This window comes from Tamandua tetradactyla, chromosome 5, assembly GCF_023851605.1.
Source record: "Tamandua tetradactyla isolate mTamTet1 chromosome 5, mTamTet1.pri, whole genome shotgun sequence".
Taxonomy (NCBI): Eukaryota; Metazoa; Chordata; class Mammalia; order Pilosa; family Myrmecophagidae; genus Tamandua; species Tamandua tetradactyla.
Window position 1 is genome coordinate 119,490,948 of NC_135331.1, and position 24,151 is coordinate 119,515,098.

General features: G+C 34.8%; 1 protein-coding gene across 6 annotated transcripts in view; it reads left to right on the plus strand.

Annotated features, from left to right (window-relative positions):
• Window positions 1-24,151, plus strand: part of PHF3 (PHD finger protein 3) — a 109,818-nt gene that overhangs the window by 80,578 nt on the left and 5,089 nt on the right. For all 6 annotated transcript variants that reach the window (XM_077162173.1, XM_077162174.1, XM_077162176.1 and 3 more), the window contains 6 exons: window positions 28-144; window positions 3,605-3,736; window positions 4,276-4,411; window positions 14,817-15,012; window positions 18,061-18,208; window positions 22,921-23,010. In XM_077162173.1, the coding sequence (XP_077018288.1) occupies window positions 28-144; window positions 3,605-3,736; window positions 4,276-4,411; window positions 14,817-15,012; window positions 18,061-18,208; window positions 22,921-23,010 (819 nt within the window). The remainder of the gene's footprint in view (window positions 1-27; window positions 145-3,604; window positions 3,737-4,275; window positions 4,412-14,816; window positions 15,013-18,060; window positions 18,209-22,920; window positions 23,011-24,151) is intronic.

A 24,151-nucleotide genomic window follows, 5' to 3' on the forward strand; every position in this document is an offset into this window, starting at 1 on the left:
TTCCTTCCTATTTTTAATTCCTTCCAGATATTGTTTAAAAAAGTACTGAAAGGGGAAGTAACTCCTGATCATCTTATAAGAATGAGTCCAGAAGAACTAGCTTCTAAAGAGTTAGCTGCTTGGAGACGAAGAGAAAATAGACATGTAAGATTATCTATGAATATGTGTTTATATCAAAATTTATATTTTTCAGTCACAGATGAAGAGTTATACACAGGAATGAATACACACTTTTGTTTTGTACTTCTGCCAACTTATCTTTCATTCCCCTGTTCTTCAAATATATATATTTATTAAAAATAATAAAATGTTTTATATTTTATATTTTTATATTAAAATAATATAATATAAAATTAAAATATATTTTATATTGAAATAAAAATATTAAAAATGAAAGGATTATTTAAAAATATTTTTATTGGAAAATATTGACACATATACAGTCCAACCATATTATACAATCAGTAACTTACAGTATCATCACATGGTTGTGTATTCTTCACCATTATCATTTTAGAACATTTGCATCATTCCAGAAAAAGAAATAGTAAAAAAGTAAGAAATCATGCATCCCATATCCCTTATTCCTCCCTCTTATTGCCTATAGTATTTTGATCTACCCAATTTTTTCCCTTTATTTCCCCCATTATTTATTTATTTATTTTTATTTATCTGTCCATACCCTGGATAAAAGGAGCACCACACACAAGGTTTTCACAGTCACACAGTCACATTGTAAAAGCTATACAGTTATACAGTCTTTTTCAATAATTAAGGCTACTGGAACACAGTTTCAGGTACTTCCCTCTAGCCACTCCAATATACCATAAACTAAAAAGGGATATGTTTATAATGCATAAGAATAACCTCCAGGATAACTTTCCTACTCTGTTTGAAATTTCTCAGCCATTGAGACTGTTTTGTCTCATTTCTCTTCCCTTTTTTAGTCAAGAAGGCTTTCTAGTTCTGATGATGCCAGGTCCTGGCTCATCCCTCGGAGTCAGATCCTATTTTGCCTGGGATATTTACACCCCTAGGAGTCATGTCCCACGTAGGAGGGAGGGCAGTGAGTTTACCCTCTGAGCTGGCTTAGGGAGAGAAGCCACATCTGAATAACAGAAGATCTCTGGGGATGACTCTTAGTCATGATTACAAGTAGCCTTAACTTCTCCTTTGTAGGAATAAGCTTCACTGGGGTGAGCCCCAAGATTGAGGGCTCAGCCTATTGAATTGGTTGACCCCACTGCTTGTGAGAATTTCAGGAATTCCCCAGATGGGGAAGTTGAATATTTCCTCCTTTTTCCCCAGATTCCAAGCAGACTTTGCAGATACTTGTTTTATCTTTGCCCAAATTACTCTGGTGTATCGAGGCATCACGCTAACTTGTATAGACCGACAAGATCTCACACCCTGTTCAAGATTCCTTGTAATTATGGTGTTCAATTAAACTGACCGTACAAGTTAAATAATGTGCTATCAGAAATATAAATTTTGCACCAAATAAACATCTCTCCCTTTGATCTCTCACAGAGGTTGAAGTTTGAAAATATGGGCCATGTCAATCCTTTACCCGGTATACTGATTTACCTTAGTCTTCTCCAGATTAGCTTCATTCAAATCTGTAGACGAAGTCTGATCACTTTTTCAACTTTTTAAGCAGTTGCTGAATGGGGTACTGCTGACTTTCATAGCTTCAGTGCTCTAACTCTTAGTCTCAAATGTCACATAAATATTTGAAGTTTCAGGGAGCGGCCAGGTTATATAAAAGTAACTCAGTAGCTCGGAATTTAGTAATATCAGTTACAACTCCTAAATATATGTAACTGCTGTAAGAACCTTTACAATAAGGCCCCAACCTGATAACCCATGCTCTCAATTTCAATTCTTAAGTTTGTATATTATAGATAATCCATATGAGTGAGGTATGATAATATTTGTCTTTTGGTTTCTTACTTTTTTTTCAACATACTGTCCATAAGGTTCACACACCTAGTTATATGCCTCACTACCCTCATTCTTAATTCTGTCTTTTGCATTTCCTGATCTTTGCAGCTTGTTCTCATTTCCTTCAGTTTGCAAGCTACATAATTACCTTGTGTTTTGTTACTATATTTTGTAAATCAGAAGAATGGGAAAAATAGTTAATTTTTTTCTTAATCACAACTTTTCAAGAAGCACAGTTTGAAAGTAGTATAAATAAATATCAGTAGTTTATAGAGCCAGATTAAGTCAGAATGTAAATATGTACACATTTACAACTCCATATTCACAATTTTGAATGCTAAAAGCTATGGGAAATAAGTTTTTCAAAAAACAATTTGTTGATAAAATCTGACCTGATGTGAACTGATTTGTGTGAATGTTGTTGATATTCACAGGACTATTGTGTGGTTAAATTAGGGAGTGACACCTTAGATTCCACCGGAGTGTTATGTAATAATACATTATATGTGCATCATCTTGAATATTTTAAAACCAAAAATTCTGAAAGTCATCAATACTAAGTTTTTTATTGGGAATTTGAAACTTAAAGTACCTTTAAGGATTGATACTGACTTAAAGTTATTATGACAGTGAGCTAGCCATATTATCTAGTATTTTTATTAAAGAACCTCAGAATGTTAACCTCCGTTTTATTCTAGAAAATATTGGTTACTGAACTCTGAAATTATACTTCATAAAACTGTGATCTTACCAATGTCTTTTGTTGATAATTTATTTGTATCTTAGACACTAAATATGCAGGAAGATCCTGTGCTCAGTCTAGTTTGAAGTGCAAGAGATCTTGATTTGATATTTCATACTAATTCACATATTTCTTTGCCTCCATTCAATGTAATTTCTCTTCTTATAATTTAAAAATAGATTTACCTTCTTTCTTTCTCTCCATACTCCAACATGCCTTTCTTCTGCTTTGAAATTGTGGCTGCAAGAAACTAACTCATATTTTCTTTAGGCCTCTTGCCTGATTTCTTTCTTTAAAGGATGATTGGCACTTAGCTAAGGGAAGGTATATTAGGAGACACAGCTTTACCTTCCTTACTCCCATTCCATTGCCTATTATTATTTCTTGCCAGACATGCTCAATTCTTATGTTCTGTTGCTTAGTTTGTGTTCACCTGAGAATTATCACTTACACTAAGCAGGCTCAGTCAGAAAACAACTGATATGGGACTGCCTAATTATTTTTGATGTTTAAGCAAACTTCTGCTATGTGGGAGTTGCTAGGCTATCAAGTTAAAATATATAAGAGTAATATAGATCTCATTTCTCTGTGGCATGTTAAAGGACTTAAATCAGAAAGTAGGTTTTAAATATAAATATATTTCATCATTGCAAATTACAGTGTACTTCAGTTGCCTTCTGTGTGAACATTTCAAAGCTCTGGGTTATGAGGTCTAATTCTTACAACCCTAGCATTTAAAACAGTATCTGGAAATATAAACATTCACTATGTACTTGCTGTATGAGAGACTAAGGATTAAAAATTATCTTTGATAATTCTTTTATTTATAGTTAAGCTTTTGATCATCATATAAAATTGTGCATTTGGAAATAAGTATTTTAAATTGTGAGGTATTTATTTAAAAATATTTCCTGTTAGACCATAGAGATGATTGAGAAAGAGCAGAGAGAAGTGGAAAGACGACCCATCACAAAAATAACTCATAAAGGCGAGATAGAAATTGAGAGTGAAGCCCCAATGAAAGAACAGGAAGCAGCCATGGAGATTCAGGTAAAGGCAATAAAAATAATCATGTTTTATAAAACTTCCATCATGAAGATTCAGAAAAAATGTATTTGTGTAATGCTTTCAAAGTAGTTTAAAATGTATATATTTTAAGTTAGCCTGTTTTATTGGTTGAGTGGTCTTTGGAATGTTTAGAATCTTTTTTTTCCTGTATGAGTGTTCAGGCTGTCTGCATCACAGATACCTGTTTAAATGTAGATACTGGGGTCTCTAAATGCCTTAGTGAATTCCTTAGAATGTATCTCTTAGGCAGTCTGTAGATGAGAGCTGGTATGGCTTTTCTTATTTTTAAATATTAGTGGAAAATAATTTGAAAATCTTGTTTGAGGCCTTGGAGACTAAGGAATGTTTGCGTTTTTGCTCTATTTTGTGTCATAATACCTAGCATTTATTTTTTTGAGAAACAATAAAGACACCTGTAGTTTCATCTGAGAAAAAATGCTAATGTGAAATATAGAATGGTTTTATGAATTGAAGAAAAATTTTATCAGGTAAAAAATAATTTTCACCCTCACTTTTGTTAGGAACCTACAGCCAATAAGTCATTGGAGAAGATAGAAGAATCTGAAAAACAAAAAGAGGAGATTGACTCCCTGTCTAAAGATACCACTAGTCAACACAGGCAGCATCTTTTTGATCTTAACTGCAAAATTTGCATAGGTAATGGGAAATTTTTCTTCCTAAAATGTTGTCTTCATTTTAATACTGGTCTACCAATACAAATATTAATACAATATTGGTATACCAGTATTTATGCTTTAAATATGTTTTTGTTTTTCCAATATCGGTGGTAAGGACCCACCCTCTTCCCTTGAGCAGTAGCATTTTTTTGTATGATTGGTTTTTAGGATTGAGTTATGATTGATACTTTAAGGTATTTTTTAAAATTAATTTTCTTACATAAGATTTGAACTTGTCAACCCTTATCAGGATCTGGTGAATAGAATTTAACTATTAGAATGGACATCAGAAATTGTGGGCAGTTTTGATGGTACTGACATTTACTAGGTGAAGGGAATATACTAGCATTTATATTTTATCATATATAAGGTAAGACAAACCAGTATTTATCTTTTCTCTGCTATTCCTTAGTCATTGATTCAGTTTGCTGGGCACTTTGTTGGGTTCAAGGTATACAGAGTGAAAAAATCAGGTATTACTGAGGCTTTAACAGAAGCTAGTTTAGTGGGAAAGACAGGAAGGTGATTGTTTAAGTTACAGGAGTACAGAAGGGAGATGAGACAGGATATCTTCTAGTCCAAGTGAAAGGTGATGATAGCTTTAATTAGAGTAGAAGCAGTAGAGTTGAAAATAAGTAGAGACTTTGAGATATACAAATTAGGTAGCGTTGATGTGTATTAGGGATTGACTGGATTTAGTGCATAAGAAATGGGGAAGTTGTAAGAAATATGTCATGTCAAGGAAGTTTCAATTTATGTTCAATTTATTGTTAAGGATAGAAAATCAGTTGTTTTTTTAACTCAAAGAGATGTGGCTCTTTGTTTTTTTTTTTTAACTTTAATATGCTGAAGAGATGAGGCATACCTTGTTCAGTGGTTTGAAAATCCTTCATGTTGGTTGATATGCTGCTCTTCATCATTGTAGTAGAGAATAGATGAAATGTATTATCTGTAATACAATGTGATGATATTTTCTCAAAATTAAGTGGGCTCACATATTTTAAAATCTGTGTAACAGTGAAGATTTGGAGGGCATAGTATAGTGTTTGTTTTTTCTTTTTAAATTTTATTTTCCATAAATTTATCATCACAATCAACTTTTTTTCTTTAAATTTATCATCACAATCAACTTTTTTTTCTTTTTTGTGAAAAATAGCGTATATACAAAAAGCAATAAATTTCAAAGTACATTGCAACAATTAGTTGTAGAACACATTTCGGAGTTTTATGGGTTACAGTTCCACAATTTTAGGTTTTTATTTCTAGCTGCTCTAAGAAGTGGAGACTAAAAGAAATAACTATATAATGATTCAGCAATTGTACTCATTTGTTAAACTTCTCTTATAACTCCATCTTCACCTTTGATCTTTCTCCCACTCTTTAGGGAAATCTGAACTGTACCCATTTTACCTTTTTCATGTTGAAAGGTGCTGTTGATAATATGGGATAGGGGGATGGAACTAGTTGATGTTCTGGAGCGGCTGGCTGCTCTGCATTTCAGGGTTCAGGGACCCATGTGGAGGTTGTAGGTTTCTGGAAGGTTACCCTAGTGCATGAAACCTTTGTAGAACCTTATATAACAACCTAGGTGTTCTTTAAGATTGATAGGGATGGTTTTGGTTGGGGTTTGGCAAGCTATGATAGGTAGCTTCTAGCTGAAGTTTGCATAAAAGTGACCTCCAGCATAGTCTCACGACTCTATCTGAGCTCTCAGCCACTGATACCTTATTTGTTACACTTCTTTTCCCCCTTTGAATCAGGATGGCATTGTTGATCCCACAGTGCCAGAGACACAATATAGTATATTGAAGGTCAACAATTATTCCTAAAGAAAATCATCTATAGTGTTATAATGTCTGTGATGCTCTAGTTTTTAAAGCACACCCATTTAGTTGTTTTGTCTGGGAAAAATATTAACTATATTTATTTCTTTTCATTTTAATCGTTTTCGTGGTAATATTTCAGTAAATTTATTGTTTGTATACAAGAACATTTGTTGAATTCTACCAGACTTGACCTATTTTCAGTGTGTGATTTTTTCCTTGATACTATAGCCTAAAACCTAAAATTTTCTAAATTTTCCCTGTTTTACTAACCAGTGTAAATAAGTAGTACTGTGTTGCACTTGTGTAGTTATAAACTGCTGCTGTTTATGACACAGAATAGTATGTAAGTTTGTTTTACTCAGTAGTTTTTCATGTTATTTCTCAATATTATCGGACATTGGCAAAGTTTAGTTAAAAGGAAAAATTTGTCTAGGTATCAGGAAACATTTTTTGGGTTTTAAATTATTGAGTTTCCATTTCAGCTTTGTGAGTTGTTGAACATCTTTTCCTAAATGTTTTACCTTAGTAAAAAGAATTTTACCACCAATTCTATATTTATTCATGAATTTGTTTTGCTTTTAGGAGAAAACAATAGTGAAAGGATTTGAAAAAGCGATATTATGTATATTATGGGTAGAACCCTACATAGAGTGCCATGTATTCCATTCCAGATAATTGTTTTTTTTTTTATTAATTAAAAAAAGAATTAACAAAACAATTAGAAATCATTCCAATCTACATGTACAATCAGTAATTCTTCATTCCAGATAATTTTTCATCCCTGTATTTAAAAGAAGATGAGGGGATTGGGAGGATACTGGTAAATTCTCTGTTGATTCTTTTTTTTTTTAAGACAATTTTATTGTGGTATATTCACCTACAAAAAGGTCTATCCAAAGTGTATAGTGACTTTTAGTATAATCACAAAATTGTGCATTCATCACCACAATCAATTTTAGAACATTTCTATTACTCCAAAATGAAAAACTGCATATCCTTTAGCAGTCAGCTCTCAATCCCTCTAACCTTCCTTAGCCCTACATAATCACTCATCTAATTCTGTCTTCATAAATTTATTTATATTTGCATTTTATACAAATGTAGTCATGCTATATGTGATACTTTGTGTCTGGTTTCTTTCACTTAGCATAATGCTTTTTTAAAATATTTATATATTTCTTGAGAGGTTGTATGTTTACAGACGAGTCATGTGACAAATGTACAGTTCCCAAATACCCTTGTATTGTTGACACTTTGCATAAGTATGATACCTTTGCTACAATTAATGAAAGAATATTGAAATGTTATTGTTTACTATAGTCCATTGTTAACATTAGGTGTATTTTTCCCTCATGCCACTCTGTTATTAACACCTTGTAATAGTGTCATACCTTTGTTATAATTCAAAGAGCATTCTTATATTTGCACTATTAACCACAGTCCATTGTCCACAACAGGGTTCACTGTTATACAGTCCCATGTTTTATTTTCTAACTTTCCTTCTAGTAAAGTTCACAACCCAAAACTTCTACAACCACATTCACCAACATAATTCAGCACTGTTGTTATGTTTACAATAACATCATTATCCATTTCCAAACATTTACAATCAACCTAAATAGAAATTCTGCCCAAATAAAGCATCAGCTCTCTTTTTTCTACCTCCATTCTATCTGTTGATGACCTCTCTGCTACATTTTAACTGTATGAATTTGCTTATTATAATTAGTTCATATCAGTGAAGACATACCATATTTGTCCTTTTGCATCTGACTCATCCATGCGGTCACCTGTGTCTGGTTCATCCTTGTGGTTGTGTGCATCAGGACTTCATTCCTTCTTACAGCTGAATAATATTTCAACATATGTATATACCACGTTTTGTTTTTCTATTCATCTGTTAAGGAACATTTGGAGTGCTTCCATCTTTTGGCAATTGTGAATAATGTCGCTGTGTACATCAGTGTGCAAATGTCTGTTCAAGTCCCTGCTTTCGGTTCTTCTGTGTGTGTATCTAGTAGCGGAATTGCTGTATCATATGGCAATTACATATTTTGCTTTCTGAGGAACCACCAGACCATCTTCCACAGAAGCTGCTCCATTTTACATTCCCATCAGCTGTAAATGAGTGTTCCTGTTTCTCCACATCCTTTCCAAAGTTGTAGTTTTCTGGTTTTAGATAGTGACCATTGTAATAGGTGCAAATTGGTCTCTCATTGTAGCTTTGATTTTTAGTTCCCTAATCGCTAGTGATTTTGAGCATCTTTTCACGTGCTTTTTAGCCATTTTTATTTTCACTTCGTAAAAATGTCTATTCAAGTCTTGCCCATTTTTTAATTAGATTGTATCTTTTGATTGTTGAATTGTAGGATTTCTTTATATACTGTAATATATTAAACCTTTGTCAGATATGTGGTTTCCAAATATTTTCTCCCATTGAGTAGATTGCCTTTTCACTTTGTTTGAAAAGTGCTTTAAACCAAATTTTTTTTAATTTTTAGGAGATCATATTATCTGTTTTTTTCTTTTGTTGCTTTGGATGTAAAGTCTAAGAAATCATTGCCTGCCACAAGATCTTGAAGATGTTTGCCTACATTTTCTTCTAGGAGTTTTATGATCCTGGTTTTTATATTTAGGTCTTTGACCCATTTTGAGATAATTTTTGTGTATGGTTTGAGATAGGGGTCTTCTTTCATTCTTGTGCATATGGATATCCAGTTCTACCAGCACCATTTATTGAAGAGAGACTGTTTAGTCCCAGTTGAGTGGATTTGGTAGTCTTGTTGAATATCAATTGGACATTCATGTGAGGGTCTACTTCTGAACTCACAATTCAATTCCTCTGGTCAGTGTGTGTGTGTGTCTTTATGTCAGGTACCATGCTGTTTTGACCACTCTAACTTTGGAATATGCTTTAATGTCAGCAAGTGTGAGTCCTCCAACTTCATTCTTTTTCAAAATGTTTTTTTTTTTTTTCTGTTTGGGGCCTCTTATCCTTTGAAAGAAATTTGAAAATTGACTTCGGTTTCTGCAAAATACAATGTTGAAATTTTGATTGGGATTGCATTGGATCTTTAATGCATTTGGGTAGAATTGCTATGTTAACAATATGTAATCTTCCAGTCTGTGAATACAGAATGTCCTTTCACTTATTTAGGTTTTCTTTAATCACTTTTAGCAATGTTTTGCAGTTTTCTATGTACAAATCCTTTACATCCTTGGTTAATTTCTTCCTAGACATTTCATTCTTTTTAGTTGCTGTTGTAATTGGAATTTTTTTTCTCAATTTCCTGCTCAGATTGTTCACTGCTAGTATACAAAAACACTACTGATTTTTGTGTATTGGTCTTGTAGCCCCCACTTTGCTGAACATGTTTATTAGCTCTAGTAGATTTTTTTTTGTATAGTTTGGGATTTTCTATATATATTTCATGTCATCTGCAAATAGTTTAAGTTTTACTTCTTCCTTTGCAATTTGGTTGCCTTCTATCTTTTTCTTGCCTAATTTCTCTAGCTAGAACTTTTAGCAACATGTTGAACAGCAGTGGTGACAGTGGGCATTCTTGTCTTGTTCCAGAGCTTAGAGGGAATGCTTTCAGTCTCTCATCATTATGGAAAATGTTAGTTGTGAGTTTTTCATATATGCACTTTATCATGTGCTTTATCTATTTTTCAAAAGATTTTTATCAAGAAAGGATGCTTGCCTTTGTCAAATGCCTCTTTAGCCAGCATCAGTCAATCACATGTGATTTTACCCCTTTGATTTGTTAATGTATATTATGTTAATTGATTTGAGTTGAACCACTCTTGCATACCTAGAATAAAACCCACTTGGTCATGATGTATAATTCTTTAATGTTCTGTTGGATTCAATTTGCAAGTATTTTGTTGAGGATTTTTGCATCTATATTTTGTTAGCAAGATCGTCTATAATTGTCTTTTCTTGTAATATCTATCTGGCTTGATATAAGGGTAGGAAGTTGGCTTTGTAGAATGAGTTAAGTTGTGTTCCCTCCTCTTCAGTTTTTGGAAGAGTCTGAGCAGAATTGATAATAATTCTTGGAATGATTGATAGAACTCATCTGTGACACCATCTAGTCCTGGACTCTCTTTGTTGGGATGTTTTCTGCTTTTGTTTTTATGCTGTTTTATTGATATATTCATACACTATACAAACTATCTTAAATATACGATCGTTGGCTCACAATATCATCACATAGTTGTGCATACAACCCATAATCAGTTTTAGAACACTTTCATTACTTCAGAAAAATAAAAATAAAAAAAAGAAACCCAAATCCTGCCATTCCCCTTCCTCCCCCCATTATTGACCCATAGTATTGATATAGTCCATTTATTGCTGGTGATGAAAGAGTATTATATACTCTTTCTAAAATTATAAAATTTTAGAAAGTGTTATAAAATATATACTTTATAAATACTTTTTTAGAAAAGTATTATAAAATATATACTGCTAACTGTAACCATAGTTTGCAAAAAGTACATTTTTCCCATATACTCCTGTTATTAACTCTTTGTAATAGTGTCATGCATTTGTTCTAGTTCATGAAAGAATTTTTTAATATTTGTACAGTTAATCATGGACATTGTCCACCACAAGATTCTTTGTTATACATTCCCATGTTTTAGACTCCAGCTTTCCTTCTGGTGGTATATATTACTCTGAACTTCCCCTTTCCACCATATTCACACATCATTCAGCATTGTTAATTATTCTTACAGTAATGTGCTACCTTCTTATCAGATCATTTTCAAACTTTTAAAATGATTAAACCTAAGTAAACATTCTGCACACATTAAGCAACTGTTCCTCATTCTTTAACCTTACTCTGTATGTCAGGAAGTTTTTGATGACTGATTCAATCTCTTGTAATTGGTCTGTTGAAGTTTGCTGTTTCTTCTAGAATCAGTATTGGTTGTTCATGTATTTCTAGGAATTTGTACATTTCATGTAGATTGTCTAATTTGTTGGCATACAGTTGTTCATGGTATCCTCTTATCCCCATTGTTTCTGTGGGCTTCTGTAATAATGTTCCTCCTTTCATTTTTTGTTTTATTTGCATCTTCTCTATTTTTTCTTAGTCAGTCTAGCTAAGGGTTTGCCAATTTTATTGATTCTCTCAAAGAACCAACTTTTGGTTTTATTGATTCTGTTTTTTTCTCAATTTGATTTGCTTCTACTCTAATCTTTGTTATTTCTTTCCTTCTGCTGGCTCTGTGTTTTGTTTGCTGTTCTTTTTCTAATACTTCCAGGTGTGCAATTACTTTTAGGTCTATACATTTTCCTCACACCACTGCCTTTGCTGTATCCTGTAAGGTTTTTTTTGCATGGTCAGGCACCGGGAATTGAACTCAGTTCTCCAGCATGGCAGGCGAGAACTCTGCCTGCTGAGCCACTATGGCCCACCCTGTATCCCATAAGTTTTGGTATGTTGTGTTCTTGTTTTCATTCATCTGCAGATATTTACTGATTTCCCTTCCAATTTCTTATTTGACCTCCTGATTGTTTAAGAGTAGTTGTTTAACCTCCTTATATTTGTGGATTTTATTGATCTCCATCTTTTATTGATTTTCATCTTCATTCCATTGTGGTCAGAGGAAGTGTTTTGCATAATTTCAGTATTAAAATTTATTGAGACTTGGTGTGTGACCCAATATATGGTCTGTCCTAGAGAATGATTCTTGAGCACTTAAGAAGAAATTATATCCTGCTGGTTTGGAGTGTAGTGTTCTGTATATGCCCAGTTCATTTGTCGTATTATTCAACTTCTCTATTTGCTTTTTGATCCTCTCTCTTTCTGTCTAGATGTTCTATCCGTTAAATGTGAGTGGTGTATTGAAGTCTCCAACTATTAATGTAGAGCTGTTTATTTCTCCCTTCAGTTTTGCCAGTGTTTGCATCATGTATTTTGGGGCACTCTGGTTTGTGGCATAAATATTTATGGTTGTTACTCTTTTTTGATGGATTACTCCTTTTATTAAAATATAGTTCTTTCTTTGTTTCTTTTAACAGTTTTAGATTTAAAGTTCCTTTTGTCCAATATTAGAATAGCTGCCCCAGCTCTCTATTGGTTATTGTTTGTGTGGAATATCTTTTTCCAGCCTTTCCCTTTCAACCTGTTTTTGGCCTTGGGTCTAACGAGAGTCTCTTGTAGACAGCTTGTAGATGGATTATACTTTTTTATCCAGTCTGTCAATCTGTGTCTCTTTATTAGGGAGTTTATTCCATTAACACTCAATGTTATTACTGTAGAGGTAGTTCCTCAGCCATTTATCCTTTGGTTTTTATTTGTCATATCTTATTTTGTTCTCTCTATTTACTGTTTTAGTTAACCTTACTGATAGTCTTCATTTCTGTACTTTTCTTCTCAGCCTCTCTCTCCTCCTGTCTTTCCTTTCAGCCTGCTGAATGCTCTTCAGTAGTTCATGTATGGTTCATCTCTTGTTGATAAGCTCTCTCTGTTTTTCTGTTTACCTGTGAATACTTTAACTCTCCCTCATATTAGAAAGACAGAGTTTTCATCCAGCAATTTTTTCATTTAGTACCATAAATATATCACTGCCCTCTGGCCTCCATGGTTTTTGATGAGAAATCAAAACTTAATCTTATTACAGTTGTCTTGTGTATGATGAATTGCTTTTCTCTTGCTGCTTTCAGAATTCTCACTTCATCTTCAGCCTTTGACATTCTGATTAATGTGTATCTTGGAGTAGGTCTATAAGGATTTATTCTGATTTGGGTACATTGCGCTTCTTGTTTCAGGTACATTACGCTTCTTGAATATGTATAATTATATCTTTCATAAGAGTTGGAAAATTTTTGGCCATTATTTCCTGAAGTATTCCTTCTGCCCTTTTTCCCTTCTTGGATGTCTGTGACATGTACATTTGTGCACTTCATGCTTTTACTCAAATCCCTGAGACACTGCTCAATTTTTCCGTTCTTTTCTCTACCTGTTCTCCCTTCTGTATTATTTCAGTCATCTGTCTTCTAGTTCATTGGTTCTTTCTTCTGCTTGTTCAGATCTGCTGTTGTATGCCTCTAGTGTATTTTTAACGTCTACTATTTTGCCTTTCACCTCCATGATTTTTCTTGTTTCTTTTTAATACTTTCTAATTATTCTTTTTGTTCATCCAGTGTTTTTTAATATCCTTTATCTCTTCAGCCATATTTTCATTCATCACCTTGAGTTGATTTAGGAGATTTTTTTTTAACATCTTTGATTCGTTGTTCCAAATCCGTGTCTCCTCTGAAGTTTCAATTTGTTCCTTTAATTGGACCATAACTTCCTGTTTCTTAGTGTGGCTTGACATTTTTGCAGTTGTCTAGGCATCTAACTATCTTTATGACTTTACTCGGAAGGTCAGTTGATCTCTCTCTTCCCTGGGATTTTATTGTTGATTTGCTTTGTGTTACAGCTCTACTTTGACTCTTTGTTCAACTTATTTGAGACCTTTATAATTGCTGTGTTATGTGGTACAATTTTTAAGATAGTACTATATGCGCAGTTGTTTCATCCCCAAGGGAAAGCTTCCTTTCCTCATTTACTTCTCTGGGAATCTTGGTTTGTTCTGGTTGATTTTGTTTTGTCTCTATTGTTTTGTTTTGTGTTTTTTAGTCTCATTTCATTGCCTCTAGGTGCTTTTGCCTGGAGGGAAGATTCTGGGAGGAGTTTCACTGATAGAGATCACTTTGCCAAGTCAGTATTTCTCAGTCAGAATGAGGCCAGGGACCCGCGGAGGGGTCAAAAGGAGCCCTGGAGACAGAGTTAGGAAAGATGCAAAAAACCTTTTTGATGACCCCCTGAAGCTGTGCTTTCCTGGCCTGTCCAGCAGAGGCTGCTGTTCAGCAGACTTTTCCCTGCAGCTGTTAGGAGAACCTCCATCTTTGAATCCATCACTGCCTTTGCCCCTGTTAAGGGTGGGGTTGAAACAGTGGCTGAGGTCATCCCTGTCTGGGACAGGCCGCTGATTCAAAGTCAGGACCTGGCAATCCATATTTGCCAATCAAAGCCTTGATCAGTATTTTACTATGCCACTGCACCCCTCTATTCTTCAGGAAGAATGTTTCCACATCCCTTTCTGTCCACAGCAGCCAGCCAGGATCCAGATCCAAGGCGGTTAGCCTTGAGTTTGGGGCATGACTTCCAGTAGCAACCACGGAGTGATTTACTCAGTTTTTTTTTTACCACAGTGCCTCAGCTTCTTCGTTCTGCTCTTCCCTGGATATTGTAAACAGTGCTCTCCTGTTTTCCAAAACTCCAGAATTGTTATTTCAGACACTTTCTTGCCCATTCATCGGCTGTTTTTGTATGAATAGTGAGCACTGCAACTCCCTACTTTGCCATCTTCCCGAGAAGAGCCTCCCTGTTAATTCTTCAGTATAGATGTTAAATCATTAAGAAAAAAATGATAGTTTAAAATTTCCCCAAGAAAAATTGAATCAAGGAAATTAAATACCTTTACAAAGTGAAAGTAGATCAAGATACAGAAATTGCAGTTCACAAAATGTTTTATTTTGGTGTCTTCTGTGTTTAGGTCGAATGGCACCACCTGTAGATGATCTTTCTCCAAAAAAAGTTAAAGTAGTTGTTGGAGTAACTCGTAAACATTCAGACAATGAAGCAGAGAGTATAGCAGATGCATTATCTTCAACCTCAAATATTTTGGGTTCTGAATTCTTTGAAGAAGAGAAACAAGAGTCTCCAAAGTCAACATTTTCTCCTGCTCCACGGTAATTTTCTCTTAGTAATGATTTTATAGTCTTTACCGAGTTCTGTCAAATTTTACTTGGAGCTCTTCAAAATCAGAAAAGTAATGTATTTCTTTGTAACTTTTATTTTGAGGAAATAGCCATACTTTCCTGTTCTCTATAATTGGGATAAAAGAATAAGACTCTGTAAGTTAATTTAGAGAATTGAGTGGAGATATCTCTTTAAAAACTCTTTTTTAATTATGTTGATTCCAAGAGGCAGGCATTATTTTATTAGATAAAAATTGCTTGCGAGGAACTGGGAGAAGATGGCGGCTTAGTAAGACGCGCGGGTCTTAGTTCCTCCTCCAGAAAAGCAACTAAAGAAACAGAAACAATACGAAACAGCTCCCGGAGTCACGACAGAGACCAAAAAGACAGCGTACCCCATTCTGGAACAGCTGAACGGGCAGGGAGAATCTGCTGCGGTGAGCTACCCGAGGGGCGCGCGTTTTCCCGGCCAGGTCGGCTGGCGACTGGGGTCCCCTCCACACACGTGGCTCCCCGGTCTGACTGGGAACGTTGGATAGCGGGGCCCTCCCGTCACGCTTGGTGTTTCGGGCCAGCTGGGCAATTAGGACCGGCACTCTCCCAAGCCGCGGGGGCCAGCGACCCCCACCTCCACGCGCGGTTTCCCGGGCCGACTGCCGTGCAGACAGACGAGCGCCACGAGTGCCATCTACTGGGCAGGAAAAGAAAAACAGAGCCCAGAGATTTCACAGAAAAAGCTTTCAACCAGCTGGGTCCCACACCCAGGGAAATCTGATCAAATGCCCAGACACCAGCAGAAAATAATGGATGACGCTTGGAAAATTGAAGATATGGCCCAGTCAAAGGAACAAACCAATAGTTCAAATGAGATACAGGAGCTGAGACAACTAATGCTGAATATACGAACAGAAATGGAAAAATTCTTCAAAAACCAAATCAATAAATTGAGGGAGGACATGAAGAAGACATGGGCTGAACAAAAAGAAGAAATAGAAAATCTGAAAAAACAAATCACAGAACTTATGGGAGTGAAGGACAAAGAAGAAAAAATGGAAAAAACAATGGATACCTACAATGGTAGATCTAAAGAGACAGAAGCTACAATTAGTGAACTGGAGGATGGAACATCTGAATTCCAAAAAGAAACAGAAACTATAGGGAAAAGAATGGAAAAACTTGAGCAGGGGATCAGGGAACTGAATGACAATATGAAGCGCACAAATATATGTGTTGTGGGTGTCCCAGAAGGAGAAGAGAAGGGAAAAGGAGGAGAAAAACTATGGAAGAAATTATCACTGAAAATTTCCCAACTCTTATGAAAGACCTAAATTTACAGATCCAAGAAGTGCAGCGCACCCCAAAGAGAATAGACCCAAATAGGCGTTCTCCAAGACACTTACTAGTTAGGATGTCAGAGGTCAAAGAGAAAGAGAGGATCTTGAAAGCAGCAAGAGAAAAACAATCTGTCACATACAAGGGAAACCCAATAAGACTATGTGTAGATTTCTCAGCAGAAACCATGGAAGCTAGAAGACAGTGGGATGATATTTAAATTACTAAAAGAGAAAAACTGCCAACCAAGACTCCTATATCCAGCAAAATTGTCCTTCAAAAATGAAGGAGAAATTAAAACATTTATAGACAAAAAGTCACTGAGAGAATTTGTGACCAAGAGACCAGCTCTGCAAGAAATACTAAAGGGAGCACTAGAGTCAGATACGAAAAAACAGAAGAGAGAGGTATGGAGTAAAGTGTAGAAAGAAGGAAAATCAGATATGATATATATAATACAAAAGCCAAAATGGTAGAGGAAAATATTATCCAAACAGTAATAATACTAAAAGTTAATGGACTGAATTTCCCAATCAAAAGACATAGAATGGCAGAATGGATTACGACCCAGCAATACCACTGCTAGGTATCTACTCAAGGGACTTAAGGGCAAAGACACAGACGGACATTTGCACACCAGTGTTTATAGCAGCAGTATCTACAATTGCAAAGAGATGGAAACAGCCAAAATGTTCATCAACAGATGAGTGGCTAAACAAACTGTGGCGTATACCTACGATGGAATATTATGCAGCATGTAATAACATGGATGGACCTAGAGAACATTATGCTGAGTGAGTCTAGCCCAAAACTAAAGGACAAATACTGTAAGGTCCCACTGATGTGAACCGACATTTGAGAATCAGCTTGGAATATATCATTGGTAACAGAGACCAGCAGGAGTTAGAAACAGGGTAAGATAATGGGTAATTGGAGCTGAAGGGATACAGACTGTGCAACAGGACTAGATACAAAAACTCAAAAATGGACAGCACAATAATACCTAAGTGTAATGTAACTATGTTGGAACACTGAATGAAGCTGCACCTGAAAAAAAAAAAAAAAAAAAAAGAAAGAGAGTCCAAAACCTATACTTGATAAAAAAAGGTCTCACTGTCTTGGGGCCAGCTGGACCAGCTGGGGCAGAGGGAGCATCTGTTCAGGAGAGAGGCTCTCCCAGCTGCCAATTGATAATATACAAGGACCACATGCAGGTGTCTCTCCAGACTTGTGGGATCTTCAAGTGTGTACTAAATATGTGGAAATTGGGCTGAAGAGCCAACAAAGAAAAAATATATATAGTATTTTCTAGAAAGGTGCTCTGTGCCCATTTGAATATAGGTAATTCTGCCATGACAAAGACTTCATGAAGAAAATGTGAAACAGAGCCTCCTCCCCTAGCGCGATCGTAAAGGTTACTCTACAGAAATGAGCATCCTAAATAAATGTCCTAGTGCTGGAAAAAAAAAAAATTGCTTGCAGTTCTCTGGACCTTAATTCAACTAAGCTAAGAAGAATGACTATGTAAAATGTGACTATGCAGATGTGACTATAATTTGTAAAGTGAAAATGTAAATTTTTAAATGACCTTTACACATTTTAGCCTTGTTGTCATGCTAAAATAGAAGTAACTGATGATTAATTAGAACATGGATTTTATTCCCAAGCATATCTTTAGCTACTAATTTTTTAATGTGGATTTTTTAGTCCTGAGATGCCTGGAACTGTTGAAGTTGAGTCTACTTTCCTGGCTCGATTGAACTTCATCTGGAAAGGTTTTATCAACATGCCTTCTGTGGCAAAATTTGTTACAAAAGCCTACCCAGTTTCTGGCTCCCCTGAGTACTTGACAGAGGTATGTGAATTTTTGCCTTCTTATGCCTGAGATGGGATGTGTATTTTCTGAAAGCAGTAGACAGGGAAACAACATTTAGTTCACAATAAAAATATTTATTAATGATGATCCTTAACTCAATTAATGGAATTAAGAATTCACAAGTAGATTTTTAGAATTGTGGAAAACTGCTCTAAAGTTTTAAGCCTTATCCGTTATGTCGTGCATTCTTTCTAAGCTGTACTTCATTTTGTCAGAAAATTTAAAATTAATGAGAGTCTGCATGGATAAAGTTTTTATTTAAATACAGACTCACATAAAAGACACAGCCTTCAGTGTTAGCCAGTCAGTAATAATTTTCATTGTTAAACAGATCTTCTAATTACCAAACTGCTTTCTTTTTCTTAGCTTCATAACTTCTTGTATCTGTAAACTCTTAATTTTAGACTGGAGTTGAAGCTTTACAGCTAATTGGCATTTTCGTGAGGTCAATGACCATAGTTGCTGCAGTGATAACTCTTGGTTGGTTTAATATCCTAGGGAATAGAAAGAAACTCTTACTTTGTGTTTGTGGAAAATAGCAGCTGTAGTATAAAAATGTTTATAATGATGAGAAAGAATGACATTTAAAAAATTATTTGGAAAAAAGTGTGTATTTTTGTGTGTGCAGAAGGAAAATAAATCAGTACATACGCGCTATATTTATGTGGAGATTATATTTTATTAATTATGTGCATATCTAGCTTTTACTTTTTCATTCATTCTCAGTATGGTGACCATAAAAACAGACAAAAAAAATCCTTTTCTGTATTTTTAAAAAGCCTTAATCATACACCTGTTCTTTTTTTTTTTTAGCACCTTTTATATAAAAGTGATAAATTTCAAAATACGTTTTAACAAGTTGTTATAGAACACATTTCAGTATATGATTACAGTTCAACAATTTCAGGTATTTCCTTCTAGCTACTCTAAGACACTGGAGACTAAAAAGAAGTATCAATATAATAATTCAGCAGTCATATTCATTTGTTAAATCTTATCATCTCCTTCTTCTTTGATCCTTCTCCCAATCTTTAGGGATATTTGGGCAATGATCATTCTAATTTCTTCATATTGAAAATAGATGTTGACATTATGGGGTAAGGGAATGCTGCTGATTGATGTACTTGGAGAGACTGGTAACTTTGGGTTTCAGGGCTTATCTGGTCTAGGAACCATCTGGAGGCTTTAGGTTTTTGAAAAATAAACTTAATGAGTGAAGCTTTCTTTATAGAGTTTTAGATGGAGCCCTAGGTGTTCTTTAGGGTTTACAGGAATACTCTTGGTTGGGGCTTGCATACCATGGCGGTTAACAGTATCTAGCTGAAGCATGCAGAAGAGTAACGTCCACAAAAGCCTCTCAACTCTATTGAAATCTCTTAACCACTGATACCTTACTTTACTTTGTTACATTTCTTTTCCCCCTTTTGGTCTGGTAGGCATTGTTGATCTCACATGCCAGGGCCAGGCTCATCCCTGGGAGTCACGTCCCAAGGTGCCAGGGAGACTTAGAACCCTGTACTTGATGTCCCATGTAGGGGAAAGGATAATGATTTTACTTGGGAGTCACTCCTGTTTGAGAGAGTATCGGGTTTCACCAGTGGGAAAGTTTAATAGTTCCCTGTTTTGTTTCTAGTTCCTCAGGGACTTTGTCAATACATTTTTTTTGGACATGGACAGGCACTGGGAATTGAACCTAGGTCTCTGGCATGGCAAGTGAGAACTCTGCCACTGCACCACCATCGCCTGCCCTGTCAGTACTTTTGCCCAACAGACTGTGAAATGTGTCTGGATATTTAAGCTATATAGAATTGCAAGCCCATGTTCCTAATTCTAGGCTACATATGTTTAGGTTGTTTAACTGAACTGGCCAGATAGGTTAAGTTAGCGTGTGTGCTCCAGAAAATTTAGGATTTGGACAAAATAAAACTCTGTTCCTTTGGTCTCATACATTAGATGAAGTTCTAAAATATAGACAGTATCATATTTTACCCTGTATCCTGCTTTACCCTAGTCCTAACCAGATCAGCTTTGTTTTTATATCTAATTGAAGCCTGATCTCTTTTTCAGCTTCCTCAACAGTTGCTGTATTTAGCAATGCTGAATTTCAGAGCTGCAGAACTCCTACTCTGAGTCTTAGGTGTCACACAAGTACCCAAATTTCTGGGAAAATACCAGGTTATATGCATATATAGTACTGCATCTTAGAATTTAGAAATAACACTTAAAAGCTCAGGAATAAATGTTACTGCTGTAAGAGCTTACAATATTGGCCCCTGTTTTCTTATAAGTATTTTCTAGAAGAGTCCATATAATATTTTCCTTTTGTTTCTGTCTTATTTTGCTTAACAAAGTGTCCTCATGGTCCGTTCACCTTGTTGCTTGCCTCTTGACTTTGTTTCTTTCTATAGCCACATAGTATTCTATCATATGTTTAAATCATAGTTTTCTGTTCTGCTTCTCAGTCAGTGTACCTTTTGGCCACCTCCATCCATTGCATATTGAATAATGTCACCATAAAGATTGTGTGCAAATGTCTATTCAAGTGCCTGCTTTCAGTTCTTTTGAATAATGGGATTGCCTAATCATATGGTGACCCTGTATTTAGCTTCCTGTGAACTCACTACATTACCCTCTGGAGGGGCTGCCCATTCTGCTACCTTACCTACATTGAATAGATATACTTCTCTCTCCACATTTTCTTTAGCACTTGAATCTTTCTGCTTGTTTATTTATTTTGAAACTTTAGATTTTGTTGAGATATAGTCATATAACCTGTATTTTGTCCAAAATAAAGTGTTTCACATTATCCCCACTTAGTGGTACACTCATCACTCGCAAATTTAGACAATTTCATTTCTTCAAAGAGAAGAATAATAGACACACTCACACCAAAGAGAAAATCCCAAACTCCTCTTAATTCTTGCCCCCCCAATTATTTACCCCTAATATTATTGCAGAACTAGATAGATATTCTGCTAAATATAAACTTTACCATGCAAGAAGTAGTTTTTACCATATACCCCTCTATTATTAAACTCTCTGTACAAGTGTCATACTTTTGAAGTAGTTTATGCATGCAAGAATTTATATTTGTGGTGCCAATTAGTGAGTCATAGCTCTAAACAACCCCTTTCAATCATATTCACTTTCAGTATGACACAATTACTTATAAATCCACTAAAGAACTACCATCCATTTCTATACAATTCCCAAACATTTACGTTCAATCTCATTAATTAATCTGTACATATTATGCATCCGTTCCCCCTTCTCTAGCTTCTATCTATCTCTAGGTCCCCTATTTTCTACATTTTAAGACTCTGAGTTTGTATTTTCTAGGGGGTTCATATTAGTGAAATCTTACAGTATCTGTCCTTGTGTGTCTGGCTTATTTCCGTTAGCATCATGTGCTTCAGAACCTCATTTCTTCTTACTGCTGCATAATATTCCATCACATGTGTATGCCACATTTTGTTTATCCGTTCACCTGTTGATGTATACTTGGATTGTTTCCATCTTTTATGTCTGTCCTTTTTAAGACTAACATAACTTTGCATTTAGGATTAGGCTGAAATTTGTATAATTCAGTAAATATTACTTATCATGTAGATTGGTTTGTTTAGCATTGCGGTTTTGATTACATACGGTTTGCTTGGTAAATAATTTTTAAATATGGATTTTGTAAGTTAACAATTAAATGGTCCTATGATATTCTTCTTTTTGAAAAAATCTGATGAGAAATTTAGTCCTTAAGTCCCTGCTAAAGCTAGTTTTTAGATACTCCAGAACTATGGAAACCCTTTTGATTTTAAACAAAATTATTATTTTCTTCCATGAGCCACAGTTTCTGTGTGTGCTTTCTAGAACTCCATCTTACTCTCTATTTATTTTTATTATGATTAGGACTAAAATCCCATCTAAACTGCTGAAAATAGTTAAACACAACTGAATTTAGTAGCATCTATTTAATAATGCCTGTTATGATTTTTCTTAGTCTTCCTGAAAAAAATAGTAACATACTAATTAAAGCTTTATAATTGCATGGTTCTTAATTGTTTTATGTGTACTCTGTTATCTGTTTTCAGAGAGACTGCTTTTTTAAAAACAATAAATCCCGTATTATAACAGTGTCACTCTTCTGATAAACTATGAACAGAACTATAAACCAAAGTCCTATACCTTTGAAATCCAGCTGTTGATTAATGCCCACTACCACCAACATAAATAAATAAATAGAAACAAAAGAACTAGAAAGAAATAAAGGAGGAAGGATGGGAAGGAGAAAGGGAGAGAGGGGAACAGAAGAGGAGAGAGGGAGAGAGAATGGTAAAGACAGGGAGAGAAAAAAAAAGAACAGTATCCTCTAATATTCTGAAATGTTTTTACCCTTCCTGGATTACTAATGTGGTATCCTTGCCACTGCTTTCTTTCCTGCTGAAACCTGGCATGACCTTAGATTTTTTTCTTAATAACTGTATTTTGGCCATTTACCTGCATCAGTTGGAGTTGGCATTTGAGGTAAAATTTAATTGCCATACCTGTACTATATTATGTTCTTGGATGCATTTCCTAATTATTTCATTTACTTGTTTTTATTACCATTTCAAATTAATCTTAGAGCTAAGTTTTTGTGAACTATGAATAATAAAGACATTGTCTATTCACTGATTGTCATTCATTTCTTACTACAGGATCTACCAGATAGTATTCAAGTAGGCGGCAGGATATCACCTCAGACAGTTTGGGATTATGTGGAAAAAATAAAAGCATCAGGAACCAAGGTAAATGAAAACGTTTTTCAATATACCTCCATGCTTGGAAGTAAACCAATCAGAGTTCTTGTGCAAGGTCCTCTGGGGAAGGGAACCAGTACAAATTCTAAAGTAATATGATATGCTTCACATAACTGAACTAAAGCAGTTTGCTAAGGCTCAAAACAGCACAGCATTCTTTTTTTTTCTTTCCTGTTATGCTTTCTTTGTGGCTTCTGTCAGTGTTTTAGAAGAAATGTTTTAGAGGAAGTATTGAGATTCACCCTGGAATTTTGCCATATCCTAACCTATAGACAGTTGTTTCAGTTAGGGCACAGGCTAAGTTGCTGTAACAAAAGATACCCTAAAATGTAGTGCCTCAAAAAATATGGGAGTTTATTTTTCTCTTATATTAGATAGGCCAATTGTTCAGGGTTATTAATTGGCTCTTGTTCTACAAGATCATATAGCGATCAGGTTCCTTCTTTCATGTTATTTTACTATTTCCAAGAGTATTAACTTCATCATTCAAACATGGATGGAGCTGACTCATCTGTACCAAGTGAGAAAAAATGAGGAATGCATGTTTAGTTTTAAGGTCAAGACCTAGAAATTGTGATAATCACTTCACTTTCTGAAATTTCCATTGGCAAGAACTTAGTCACATAGCTTTAATTAGCTACTAGGGAGGCTGTAAGATGTAATCTCTTAGATTGCCATGCATCTAGATAAACTTTCTTCATATTATTAATAAGATTAAATAAGGAGAACTGATAGTGGGCGATAGTTGGTAGCCTTTCTCACAATACTTTTTCTTTTTTCTCCATATTTTCTGTTATTTTTTTAAGCTACTGAACAGTAATCTTCACAGGAAAATGAAATCATTAGAAATTGTTTTTCCTTTGAAAATGTACTTAGTGTATTATAGATATTTGATAAATAATTCTTTAGTAAATGACATTAATTTTCTGCCTCTCTTAAGATTAGTGGTCTTGAAAATGACATGATTTTAAGCTGACATGAATTTTTTTTCCAGTGTAGATTTTAGAATTTAAATTGGCACAACCTTAGAATATAATAAACTTTGAAGTACTATAAAAAATTAACACATTTATTTGCTGTCACTTTTCTTGTAATAAAAATTGGAGATATTACTCTTGGATATTTTGGG